Source organism: Cherax quadricarinatus, chromosome 43 (assembly GCF_038502225.1).
Source record: "Cherax quadricarinatus isolate ZL_2023a chromosome 43, ASM3850222v1, whole genome shotgun sequence".
In the NCBI taxonomy this organism is placed as follows: domain Eukaryota; kingdom Metazoa; phylum Arthropoda; class Malacostraca; order Decapoda; family Parastacidae; genus Cherax; species Cherax quadricarinatus.
Window position 1 is genome coordinate 2,655,015 of NC_091334.1, and position 14,288 is coordinate 2,669,302.

At 39.0% G+C, this 14,288-nt stretch overlaps 1 protein-coding gene across 1 annotated transcript in view; it reads right to left on the reverse strand.

Moving 5' to 3' along the window:
• LOC128694360 (DNA polymerase beta-like) overlaps positions 1-14,288 on the reverse strand; it is a 90,897-nt gene that overhangs the window by 66,520 nt on the left and 10,089 nt on the right. Inside the window, exons 2-4 of the mRNA XM_070093507.1 lie at positions 13,700-13,899; positions 11,925-12,085; positions 1,744-1,866 (exon numbers count right to left, since the gene is read on the reverse strand). Coding sequence (XP_069949608.1) covers positions 1,744-1,866; positions 11,925-12,085; positions 13,700-13,899 — 484 coding nt within the window. The remainder of the gene's footprint in view (positions 1-1,743; positions 1,867-11,924; positions 12,086-13,699; positions 13,900-14,288) is intronic.

The window sequence follows — 14,288 nt, forward strand, 5'->3', positions numbered from 1 at the left end:
ATTCTGGAGTATTTAACATGTTTTATGTTATTTATATTGTTTATTATGTCATATTAGATCAATTATGATAGGCAAATAAGCTGTAGTGTTGATATTAGTGTAATAATAAAGCATATTCTCCTGCATAACGAGACTGAGCTCATGACAACCGACAGTGGCTTCAAAGCCACCTTATCTTTAATGGATAATGTACTGTGTAGGTGCTTTACATAATGAGAAGCATTTCTTTTATTCATTGGAACCATGGCTAGGGCTAAAAGTAAGCAGGTTAAAACAATAAATGGAGAAAAAAAATTGGAATGACTTGTGCAGCAAGTAGCGCCACCAAACAGTACCAGCAGATTGGTGTGGCGACCCTGGAAATTTGAAATTATGCTAGCCAAAATTAGTGCCGAATAACTGAAGGAACCGAATAACTGATTGCCGGATTTGTGATGGCGGACCTGTATTTTGATTTCATTTTCATTCAGTATTTCACTATTGAACTGTGCACCTTTGACAAAATGGATATTGAATGAGTGATGGTGAATGAATTTCCTTGTACCTTGGTGGGAAATAGCCAATGTAGTAAAAAATTCTCATTAATAAGCTGCTTTTCTATTGGTTTAATTTTCTCAATTAATTCTTTACCTAGCATGTCCTGAATCTCTGTAACCAGTATTGTAAAGAACTTTTAGAAGTCTGCTGAAATATTTAAATCAAGGGGTATCTACAAAATATATACAAACAATGCAACTAGAATCACTTGGTTGAAAACTATGGTTCTTAATCTTTTTAAGTGCTGGTGCTTCCTCAGTTGTCTAAATTTTTTCATCCTCCCTCTCAAAAAATAACTAAATTAAAAGTTTAATTTCATCTGGAAAATTTCCATTTTTACATCAAAAACAAATATACTGTAAAGGTGAAGTAGATCAGTGACACACGTATGAATAAGAATTTCTACACATGCAATTACAAACAGAAAAAAATAGATTTCTCTTATTTAGTGGCTATTTGTTGTTGACCTTTATTAGTGGTGCTAGCCTTTGTTTCATGTGTTAGAAATGCTGTCTCTCACAATTAGGTAGTGGCAAATAACACAACAGCTGTGGAGGTTATTGTGGAATGTTTTGAGTTGTGCACACCAAAGTTTTCTAGTGTCATTATTCAAACTACAATTGGATTCCTTCATTAGCTGTCAGTTGAACAAGATTATCTTTCATTATAATATCACTACCATGCATGGGAACCAGATAAAAGTAAATGAGTTCTGTATTCTTCCCTGAGCCACAGAACCCTATCCACAGTGAAAGTAACCTTGTGAAGGCAGTCAGTTCCTGAAAATGATGTTTCACTTCAGTCATAATCAACAATTATTCTTCCACTGAAGAAACCTCAGCAGATGAAGGAAAATTAGCAAAACTTTTGTTGTAAATGCAATTTATCCAAACTGGAATTTTTTGGGTGAGGTTGATGAGGCAAATACCAGATAACCTTGGCCCAGGGCTGTGCTGCAAGAGTAGGAAAACCCTTGAAAAGCCTTCAAAGCTATATAAAGGGCTCAAAATGCTGACAACTTTTCCCTGGCAGCAATCATATTCATTCCTATTCCTTGGGCAAAGTGTTTACTTCATACACTTCAGTCTTGTACCCCAGCTTTGCTTTATTTTGCTTTGTATTTTTACCCCCAGACAAATACAGGCTTCCCTGATTAAAAACCATTAGTTTAGAAAGTAATTAAAACAATGGAACTTAAAATATTACCGATAACTTCCACAGATTGTAATAAGATAATCAGAATCAAGAGATGTGATGTACTTATTCAGATGTTCTTCGATCTTCTTAATTTCATCTCTGGGAATCCTCATTTCAAACTCGTCAAAATACCTGAAAAGATTATTTCTCTAAGTACAGGTACTTTTAAATTATTGCACACGAAAATATGGATGCTCACTTATCCAACATTCACCCAGCTGGAATTCTGGTTAACTACAGTTTTTTGTTTCATTTGAATGACAGGTGATCAAATAAACAACAGGTGTGCAATTACATAATAAAGATATAAACAAAAATACTTGATATCATATACAGTGGACCCCCGGTTATCGGCCAACTCAGTTATCAGCGGGTTTTTTGGCGCCCAGTTATCGGCCGTTTGCTTGGTTATCGGCCGTTTTGGACGCGTCCATCCGCCGGCTGGGGCAGCTTGCGCTTCAGTTTGGTTTTGTCTCTCAGTGACTGAAGAAGCTTCTGCTCGTACATCCAAACATTTCACTTGTTTACCACTGTTTTTAGTGTTTTTTTCTTGCAGTGCAACTGTGAAATAAGTAAAGATGGCTCCAAAGAAAGTTCCTAGTAAAGTTCCTGTGGTAAAGAAAGTGAGAAACACAAAGGAATTTAAGCATGAAGTGACAGAAAAGTTTGAGAGTGGTATGAAAGTGATGGAACTTGCCAGGATGTACAGCAAGAATAAATCAACAATTACATCCATCCTGGCAAAGAAAGAACAAATCAAAGATGCTAATGTTGCAAAAGGAGTAACTTTTCTAACTAAACAAAGGCCACCAATAATGGAAGAGATGGAAAAGTTATTATTGTGGATTAAGTGACCTCGGACACTCAGTTGACCCTAAGAGAGTTCTGGAGGAATCACTTCACTATCCTCCATTGTAGGTAAGGCTTGGGAGGGAGTGACTTCCAGGACTTTGAACTCTGCTTGGAGAAAACTGTGGCCAGATTGTGTCCAAGAGAGAGATTTTGAAGAGTTTGAGGCCGACCCTGACCCTGCCAACCCTGTGGACTCTATTGTGGCACTGGGAAAGTCCCTGGGGTTGGAGGTGAGTGGCGAGGATGTAGAAGAGTTGGTGGAGGACAACAGGGAAGAGCTAACCACTGAAGAGCTGCAAGAGCTTCATCTCGAACAGCAACAGACTGCAGCCGAGGAACTTGCTTCAGAGGAGGAGGAAGAGGGAGTGAAGGAGGTGCCTTCTTCAGAGATTAAAGAGGTGTGTGCAAAGTGGACTAGGGTGCTAGCTTTTATAGAGAAACACCACCTACACAAAGCTGAAACAAGCCATATCTGCAACATGTTTAGTGACAAAACCCTGTCCCACTTCAGGGAAATCTTAGAGACGTCAGAAACAGAGCACTCTGGACAGTTATTTTGTGAGACAGGGGTCCAGTGACTCTCAAGCTGGTCCTATGGAGGGGGAGTCTCTTTCCAAACACTAACTCCTACCTCTTTCCTCCTCCCTATCTTCCAGAAGTCAGCATTAGCCTTCAATAAAGGTACTGTATGTAATACGTACATAATTATTAAAAAAAATAATTTTTTGTGAATATTTTTGTTTGGAATGGATTAATTGTATTTCCATTAATTCTTATGGGAAATATTAATTCGGTTATCGGCCATCTCGGTTATTGGCCGGCCTTCTGGAACGGATTACGGCCAATAACCAGGGGTCCACTGTATCTTATTTCAGAAATGGATTGCAGTATATACATGCACGAATAAAACTTATAAAAATAAATGATTAACAAAGAGATAATCATAAGACTATCTGTCAGCTGAAGATTTTTAAATTAAAAATTAACTTTGGTTAAAGTAAATTAGATAGAATGAGACGATCGAGTTGGCAGGTCCATCTGAATTATGAAATCCATGTACTACTTGCACGGCACCTAATACAGATGTGTTTCCTTCTTGAGGTCACCCTACCTGAGTGAGAAATTGCCAATGTGGAGTTAAAACAATAATAACTTAGTTTTAACTGTAAACAATGCCTAGGCACAACACTGAGAAGAGAAAAATGAAGGTACAAACAACAGATAAAAGGATGGAAAAATTGCAAAAAACAGCAGGGAGCTTGGGCATACAATGGTGTTACTCTCGCAAATACAGCCTCTCCTCACTTACTGACGTACTCGTTTACTGACAACTCAGAGTTACAATGGGCTCTCTGACGAATTGCTATTGTATATTGTACAAGAATTAGGGTCATGAATGGGCAGTGCAGCGTCTCAGCGTCAAGCATCTCAATCTCCTTCCTACAGCCACTCATTACACTAGCTTTCACAGTCTCCAAGACTACATATTTGTACAAATTTCCTGTTGCCTGCCTGCCTGCCTTCACATATGAAAACCAGGATATTTTTTTCTCGAATTCCTTGTTCGAAAACTGACGTGTTCAACAAGTAGTGCATTTGAAAACTAAGGTTCCACTGTTAGAAATCTTTCCTATGAGGACAAACTGAGGGCCGGCCGGCCAGCCAGCCAGCCGAACACTTATTACACATCTCAGAATTGTTTCCCTTTACTTAGGGCATAGGTTATTAAGACATTACCTGGAGTTTACCTGGAGAGAGTTCCAGGGGTCAACGCCCCCACGGCCTGGTCTGTGACCAGGCCTCCTGGTGGATCAGAGCCTGATCAACCAGGCTGTTGCTGCTGGCTGCACGCAAACCAACGTACGAGCCACAGCCCGGCTGATCAGGAACTGAAAGGATGTTGCACATGGGTTATTATCGAGGTTTTTGATATTTCCTCGACCACTTGTGGCCACATCCACCTCAAAGCCACTAAACTTGGGGTCAACATCACTTTCCTCTTAAAAGGGGAGTGTTAATATGACATGACATCAGTGAATCCTTGGTGTTTGCCGAGCTATTTTCTCTAGCTGGCAGATACTAAGTGGTCCCAGATTTTTTTAATACTGCACACACCGAGTGTTAAGACCCATTCTATGCTGACCAGGCATCTCAGGCCAATCATGTCAAATTTGGAGGCAGGAAAAATAAAATGTACATGTTTGGGGCTAGCGGTAGGTAAGAACATACATATATACATTTGGACTTTCAGGGTTTAAATAAGACATGTAAGAAATACTGTACAATAAAGTCGGTTACAGCTAAAAATTAGAAAAATGCTGTGTACACATAGTTTACACAGCACTGCTCAAAAGTCCAAGGGACACAAATGGGGAACTTGAGGCTGCTGTAAAGAAATCTGCTACCCACTTAAATCAAACTGATTTTAAGGTTAGCAATGGCTGGATTGTAAAATCTCGAAGTAAACAAAGATGACGTCTTTTGGAAAAAACACATACAGCCTCTCCTCACTTAACGACAGAGTTCCGTTCCTAAGACCACATTGGTAAACCGAATTTGTTGCTAATTGAGGAGCATGTTATAATGGTAGTGGGTTTGTGTCAACCATTGATACTGTTTTAATGTTACCTCTGCACCATTTATAAAATTTTTGGTATATTTTTAAATGTTTATACAGTAATGTACTGTATATTGTAATAAACAGAATAGAGGAAATCAGCTCTAATATACATTATTTAGGTATGCATACTGGTCAGAGACCCCATCATTAAGCAAGGAGAGGCTGTATTTCTTAAAGCAAATTAAACATTATCCAGATTTAAATTGCTGATGTAGCTATGTTGTATTGATGAGGTTTCCTAAATAATACTTTGTCTAGTAGACTAAAGGAGAGTGCCAAAACACAGTGTAATGAAGGACTGTCAGCCTAGTTATACACTGGAAACATAAACACATATGCAGTTTAATGTGATCCTTTATTGACAACGTTTCGCCCACACAGTGGGCTTTTTCAAGTCACAAACAGATCTACCTGGGGTGGAAGGTATGGGAGTATTTATAGTCAGGTTCAGAATGTTGAGGTCAGGTGGAGAATGCTGCATCTGATGATCTACCCGTACCTTCCACCCCAGGTAGATCTGTTTGTGACTTGAAAAAGCCCACTGTGTGGGCGAAATGTTGTCAATAAAGGATCACATTAAACTGCATATGTGTTTATGTTTCCATTGTGTCGGTATTTTATACCATTTATTTTCATCTCGTTATACACTGATACAGATGGCAATCATGGGGCCAAAAGCAAAGCCGTAGGGAAGGTTACAAAAACCTGGAGACCAAAAGATGTGTACAAAGACTGCCTCAAATATACGTACTTAAATTCAGTAAATACTTGGCTTACAGTTGATACATTTTAAATATATACGGTGGAACCCCGGATTTCGCACGCACCGGATATCGGATATAGAACACTTTTTTGGGTGAAATTTTTGCTCCGGATTTTGTACCTTGTCCCGGGAATTGTACATATCAGACACGTCCGCCTGCCCGGGAACACCATCAGTCTGGCTTTGTCACTGGTTGAGTGAGCATTCATCTGAAACATTTTGCAATTTTTGTGCTTGTTTATTGACTGCAATTGCAACATAAGCCACCATGGGCCCAAAGAAAGTTCCTAGTGCCAGCCTTTTGGTAAAGAGAGAAACATGATAGAATTCAAGAAAGAGATTCTAGAAAAATGCGAAAGTGGCGTACGTTTAGCTGAGCTTGCCAGGATGTATGGGAAGTCGAAATCAACAAATATTAGAGACCCCAGAAACAGGGCTCTATGGACAGATTTTTAGTGCGACAGGGGTCCAGTGCCAGTAAAAGACAAAGAAGGGAAGTAACCCCAGAGAGGGCTTTGATACCTGTAGTCCTTATGGAGGGGGATTACCCTTCCAAACAATAACCCCAACTCCCTCTCCCCTCCCCACCTTCTTCAATACACCAACAAGAGTCTTCAATAAAGGTATGTAATGTTCATTTATCATTAATATTAGTTCTTTATATTTATTTCTCATTGTTTTCTGTATGTAAAACTATATTCTTTAAAAAATGAATTTTTTGTGAATATTTTTGGGTGTCTGGAACGGATTAATTGGATTTACATTATTTCTTATGGGAAAAAATTACTTTGGTTTTTGTACGTTTCGGATTTAGAATGATCTTCTGGAACAGATTAAGTACGAAATCCAGGGTTTCGCTGTATTTACAAATATTTTTATAATTAAGTTACAGATATTCAGATAAAATATCAAGAAGTAAACCCTCAGGTAAAAACTTTTGTTGAACATTTAGAAAGAATTAAGCAAAATAGGATAACTTGAAGAGTGTATAAATCTGTAGTGGAGGAAAGGAGGGGTAGGGGCTGCCCTAGGAAAGGTTGGAGGAAGAGGGTAAAGGAGGTTTTTGTATGCAAGGAGCTTAGATATCCAACAAGCATGTGAGAGTGATAGGAGTGGAGGCAAGTGGTTTTTATGACTTGACATGATACTGGAGTGTATACAAGGTAACTTTTATTAAGGGATTCAGGGAAAACTGGTTAATTGGATTTGAGTTTTGAAGGTGGGAAGTACAGTGACTTCACTCTGAAAGATGGGTGGGGATACTGCAGTTTAGAGGGGTATCTGAACTGTAACATCAGAACATCTTTGGCAATACAGTAATTGAGCGAGTGGTGGTGAGGGTATTTCTTCTCTTTCGGTTCACTACAGCCTTGATGGGAGACGGCTGGTGTGTTAAAAGTAAATTTCCAAGGATAACCCAAGGAAATCCCACAATGTGATTTACTTCCATATTTTCAGGGGTATTGCAATTTGAATCAATTGTATTATCTTAGGATTTTCTTGTATATACTGTCATACGACAAAAGCTCTCAAAATAAATATGATAAACAATTATTTGTGCCAATTTATATTAAGTAAAAGGACATAAATGCAACTAATTTGACATTTTATTGTGGCAACATTTCGCTCTCCAGGAGCAAAACATTGCCACAAAAAAATGTCATTAGTTGCATTTGTGTCCTTTTACTTAACATATTGTTGGTAATTCTACCAATATTAATATAACCCAGTTCATATTGTATATTCCATGTGGGGGCTCTACCAGGCTAATCATCTCCCCATGTTTTAAGCATTAAAACTCTTGAAACACCTCAAGCATCATGAGAAACTATTGTACATAATGTTAGACATTCAAAATAGGGAAAAGTTTTAGCAAAACTTATTTGCAGTAAATAAATGGGATAACAAAAATATCCTATGCACATTTTTCTGACATTGTTTATGGGTCAGCTTTTGTTGCCAACTTAAATCCACCATAAATTGGCAAGTTTTCACCTTGTTTCAGTTTTTTTTATTCCAACTGAAAAATGGACTCTAAAAAGGTAAGATTTTTTTTTTTTTTTTTTTTCAAAATTTTACCCCACTCACCCGCAACACTTTTTTTCTGGGTCTCCCAAGTTTGAATGTTAAAGAAATGAACGCTGAGATAATTAAGTGGTCTGAAAAGTATCAGTATGGCAAATTCTTTAAAAGTATGCAAAGATATGAATTATTTATTTATTATCACACCGGCCGATTCCCACCAAGGCAGGGTGGCCCGAAAAAGAAAAACTTTCACCATCATTCACTCCATCACTGTCTTGCCAGAAGGGTGCTTTACACTACAGTTTTTAAACTGCAACATTAACACCCCTCCTTCAGAGTGCAGGCACTGTACTTCCCATCTCCAGGACTCAAGTCCGGCCTGCCGGTTTCCCTGAATCCCTTCATAAATGTTACTTTGCTCACACTCCAACAGCACGTCAAGTATTAAAAACCATTTGTCTCCATTCACTCCTATCAAACACGCTCAAGCATGCCTGCTGGAAGTCCAAGCCCCTCGCACACAAAACCTCCTTTACCCCCTCCCTCCAACCCTTCCTTGGCCGACCCCTACCCCGCCTTCCTTCCACTACAGACTGATACACTCTTGAAGTCATTCTGTTTCGCTCCATTCTCTCTACATGTCCGAACCACCTCAACAACCCTTCCTCAGCCCTCTGGACAACAGTTTTGGTAATCCCGCACCTCCTCCTAACTTCCAAACTACGAATTCTCTGCATTATATTCACACCACACATTGCCCTCAGACATGACATCTCCACTGCCTCCAGCCTTCTCCTCGCTGCAACATTCATCACCCACGCTTCACACCCATATAAGAGCGTTGGTAAAACTATACTCTCATACATTCCCCTCTTTGCCTCCAAGGACAAAGTTCTTTGTCTCCACAGACTCCTAAGTGCACCACTCACTCTTTTTCCCTCATCAATTCTATGATTCACCTCATCTTTCATAGACCCATCCGCTGACACGTCCACTCCCAAATATCTGAATACGTTCACCTCCTCCATACTCTCTCCCTCCAATCTGATATTCAATCTTTCATCACCTAATCTTTTTGTTATCCTCATAACCTTACTCTTTCCTGTATTCACCTTTAATTTTCTTCTTTTGCACACCCTACCAAATTCATCCACCAATCTCTGCAACTTCTCTTCAGAATCTCCCAAGAGCACAGTGTCATCAGCAAAGAGCAGCTGTGACAACTCCCACTTTGTGTGTGATTCTTTATCTTTTAACTCCACGCCTCTTGCCAAGACCCTCGCATTTACTTCTCTTACAACCCCATCTATAAATATATTAAACAACCACGGTGACATCACACATCCTTGTCTAAGGCCTACTTTTACTGGGAAAAAATTTCCCTCTTTCCTACATACTCTAACTTGAGCCTCACTATCCTCGTAAAAACTCTTCACTGCTTTCAGTAACCTACCTCCTACACCATACACTTGCAACATCTGCCACATTGCCCCCCTATCCACCCTGTCTTACGCCTTTTCCAAATCCATAAATGCCACAAAGACCTCTTTAGCCTTATCTAAATACTGTTCACTTATATGTTTCACTGTAAACACCTGGTCCACACACCCCCTACCTTTCCTAAAGCCTCCTTGTTCATCTGCTATCCTATTCTCCGTCTTACTCTTAATTCTTTCAATTATAACTCTACCATACACTTTACCAGGTACACTCAACAGACTTATCCCCCTATAATTTTTGCACTCTCTTTTATCCCCTTTGCCTTTATACAAAGGAACTATGCATGCTCTCTGCCAATCCCTAGGTACCTTACCCTCTTCCATACATTTATTAAATAATTGCACCAACCACTCCAAAACTATATCCCCACCTGCTTTTAACATTTCTATCTTTATCCCATCAATCCCGGCTGCCTTACCCCCTTTCATTTTACCTACTGCCTCACGAACTTCCCCCACACTCACAACTGGCTCTTCCTCACTCCTACAAGATGTTATTCCTCCTTGCCCTATACACGAAATCACAGCTTCCCTATCTTCATCAACATTTAACAATTCCTCAAAATATTCCTTCCATCTTCCCAATACCTCTAACTCTCCATTTAATAACTCTCCTCTCCTATTTTTAACTGACAAATCCATTTGTTCTCTAGGCTTTCTTAACTTGTTAATCTCACTCCAAAACTTTTTCTTATTTTCAACAAAATTTGTTGATAACATCTCACCCACTCTCTCATTTGCTCTCTTTTTACATTGCTTCACCACTCTCTTTAACTTCTCTCTTTTTCTCCATATACTCTTCCCTCCTTGCATCACTTCTACTTTGTAAAAACTTCTCATATGCTAACTTTTTCTCCCTTACTACTCTCTTTACATCATCATTCCACCAATCGCTCCTCTTCCCTCCTGCACCCACTTTCCTGTAACCACAAACTTCTGCTGAACACTCTAACACTACATTTTTAAACCTACCCCATACCTCTTCGACCCCATTGCCTATGCTCTCATTAGCCCATCTATCCTCCAATAGCTGTTTATATCTTACCCTAACTGCCTCCTCTTTTAGTTTATAAACCTTCACCTCTCTCTTCCCTGATGCTTCTATTCTCCTTGTATCCCATCTACCTTTTACTCTCAGTGTAGCTACAACTAGAAAGTGATCTGATATATCTGTGGCCCCTCTATAAACATGTACATCCTGAAGTCTACTCAACAGTCTTTTATCTACCAATACATAATCCAACAAACTACTGTCATTTCGCCCTACATCATATCGTGTATACTTATTTATCCTCTTTTTCTTAAAATATGTATTACCTATAACTAAACCCCTTTCTATACAAAGTTCAATCAAAGGGCTCCCATTATCATTTACACCTGGCACCCCAAACTTACCTACCACACCCTCTCTAAAAGTTTCTCCTACTTTAGCATTCAAGTCCCCTACCACAATTACTCTCTCACTTGGTTCAAAGGCTCCTATACATTCACTTAACATCTCCCAAAATCTCTCTCTCTCCTCTGCATTCCTCTCTTCTCCAGGTGCATACACGCTTATTATGACCCACTTCTCGCATCCAACCTTTACTTTAATCCACATAATTCTTGAATTTACACATTCATATTCTCTTTTCTCCTTCCATAACTGATCATTTAACATTACTGCTACCCCTTCCTTTGCTCTAACTCTCTCAGATACTCCAGATTTAATCCCATTTATTTCCCCCCACTGAAACTCTCCTACCCCCTTCAGCTTTGTTTCGCTTAGGGCCAGGACATCCAACTTCTTTTCATTCATAACATCAGCAATCATCTGTTTCTTGTCATCCGCACTACATCCACGCACATTTAAGCAACCCAGTTTTATAAAGTTTTTCTTCTTCTCTTTTTTAGTAATTGTATACAGGAGAAGGGGTTACTAGCCCATTGCTCCCGGCATTTTAGTCGCCTCATACGACACGCATGGCTTACGGAGGAAAGATTCTTTTCCACTTCCCCATGGACAATAGAAGAAATAAAAAAGAACAAGAGCTATTTAGAAAAAGGAGAAAAACCTAGATGTATGTATATATATATATGCATGTGCGTGTCTGTGAAGTGTGACCAAAGTGTAAGTAGGAGTAGCAAGATATCCCTGTTATCTTAGCGTGTTTATGAGACAGAAAAAGAAACCAGCAATCCTACCATCATGCAAAACAGTTACAGGTTTTTGTTTCACAGTCATCTGGCAGGACGGTAGTACTTCCCTGGGTGGTTGCTGTCTACCAACCTACTAGCTCAAAAGTGTGGCAGGTTCTATAAAGAAGTGTATTTCCCTCTAATGAACACATGAAAGTGAAACCTGTGCATTATAACAAGTTAACAGAGAAAACAGTGAACAAATAAACAATATTACAAAAATGACATGAAATTCTTGAGAGTCCCCCCTTACTTCAGTCCAATGATCTGATGGTGATTGAGTTTGTCTTGATTTTCTCGCAGATCTTCAATTGTTGTGATACCCTCATTGACTAACTCCCGTGCTTTGGCTGGTCCAATGCCAGACACACGTGTTAATCCTGTGATGGCAACATTTGTATCATCACCACGAATCTGGGAAATATTATGTGATTAATTCAATTTATAAAACTTGTAAGCACATACTAAAGAAAACATATTAAGAGAACCCAAGAAAAGGCACATACAATTATAAAATATATAATACTGTATGTGTGTATGTATGTATGTTATGTATGTATGTATGGCCATCTCCCACCAAGGTGGGTGGCGGCCAGTGTGTTAATTAAAAAACTAAAATAAAAATTATATTTTATGTATGTATATATATTTTTTTTTTCACAAACATTAATCTCAGGCCAAAGGAGACTCGAACCAAAGAACCTTCGGACAAGGTACACAGAACCTCAGTGCGCAAAGTACACAATACTTTGGCGCCCAGCTACGATTGATGTTTTGGTCAAAAGCAGCCAGCATTCAGGTTTTGAGTTTTTCATCTCATCCCCTGCATGCATTGACCATCAAAAGATTTTTACAATGTTTGGAATTTGCAGAATAAGTTAAGTGAAATACTGTATGCACAAACACTAATCTCAGGCTGAGGGAGACTTGAACCCACAAACTTGGGATAAGGTACACAGTACTCTACTCACCGTACCACAATGGTCCAATACTTTGGTGCCCAGCTACGCACGATCATCCGGTTGCCTTCTGAAGTAGGAGACTTGGTCCACTAATGTAGTAGACAAACAAACACTAAGAATACAATATTTTAACCTGTAGTACTACAGTACAGTGCTGTACTGTATAGTAATTTTATAATACTCAATGCAATTTAAATTAATTTTACTTACTTTTTGTGGTGGAGAGATGAGGCGTAAACTGCTGTGATCAATAGTGGTGACTAAGAATAACTTTTATTCTGAGTCAGAGGAGCTGTAAAGATCTACTAGTGAAAATAATATAGATGGCTGAGATGTACAGAGCTGAGATGTAGATGGCTGAGAAGATGTAGATGGCTGAGATGATGTATAGGGCTAAAATGTAAATGGCTGAGAAGATGTAGATGACTGAAAAAATGTATATGGCTGAGAAGACATAAATGGTTTGGAAATTGTTGAAGTTGGATACATTCTTTGAACTCGTTCCTCTTTCAAGTGCTTACAGTGTTGGTGCTGGTCCCTTTTGATGCATTCTCTTCTAAGAATTCATAAGCATGGATAATGGGCCTTTACTTCACTTTTGTCAGAGGTCAGTGTATTTGACAAGAACATCAATTGTATCTTGTACAACTGACATCTCTCAATCTCTATTTTTAGCCTCATCATTATCACTAGACAAACGTCGCAGATAGCGGACTTGCTCTGATACTTCAGATAATGACTAGAAACTATCGCTATGGACAAAATGCGAAATTACGGACTTTTGTCCAATAATTAGTTTGTCCAGCCCTTTTTTCAGTCTAAAATTGCCAAAATCTGAGGTTTTACTACCTGTGCATTCGAGCATAAACAATCTGAAATCTAAATTGTCAACCCTACAAGTTACAACAGACAAGCAAGGACAAAGCAAAAGAGCAGGCCATCAAGTCTACTGATTAATGACTGTGTATTATTATCACTACATTTATGGGTTAGCACTAAGCTCACAGTGGTCATACAGTGCCTAGAAGCATCTTTATTTAAACTGTGAGATAAACATAATATTTACCTTCTTCACTTTGCTCATTTCTCCTGTCTTGATGAATTCATCAATCTTCTCACTAATCTTGCTCCCCACGCCCTTCAACTTCTTTGCCTCACTTCCGCTCTCAATTCGAGTTGGATGTTGGGCCACAGCAGCGGCTGCATTGCGGTATGCATTATACTTATGTATGTTACGATTTACATTTTTCTCGTATTCTGCAATTTCTGAAAGATGAGTATGGAGAGAGTTAATAAGATTAAAAAACAAACAGGCACAATATCATGACAGGAACAAATAACCCAAACATAGGAGAAAGAAGCTTATGAGGTTTCCTCTTCACAACAAGAGTATGCATAGAGGTATATTTCCTGTTAGACTGTTATGTATTTAGGTCAGCCACATATGAAGGTATTTTGGTACATATAAGCACTGTGTGTGTATGTAGCAAATATACACCATGTGATCAATGAAAAGCATAACAAATTGTGTGAAGATTGCATACATGCAATATCTTAGTTGTAAGATAAGTGATAAAGATAAAACATGGGCTTCAAGCCATGGGTTCCCCACCATGAGTTCCTCACCATGGGTTTCCCACCATGGGGTCCACACC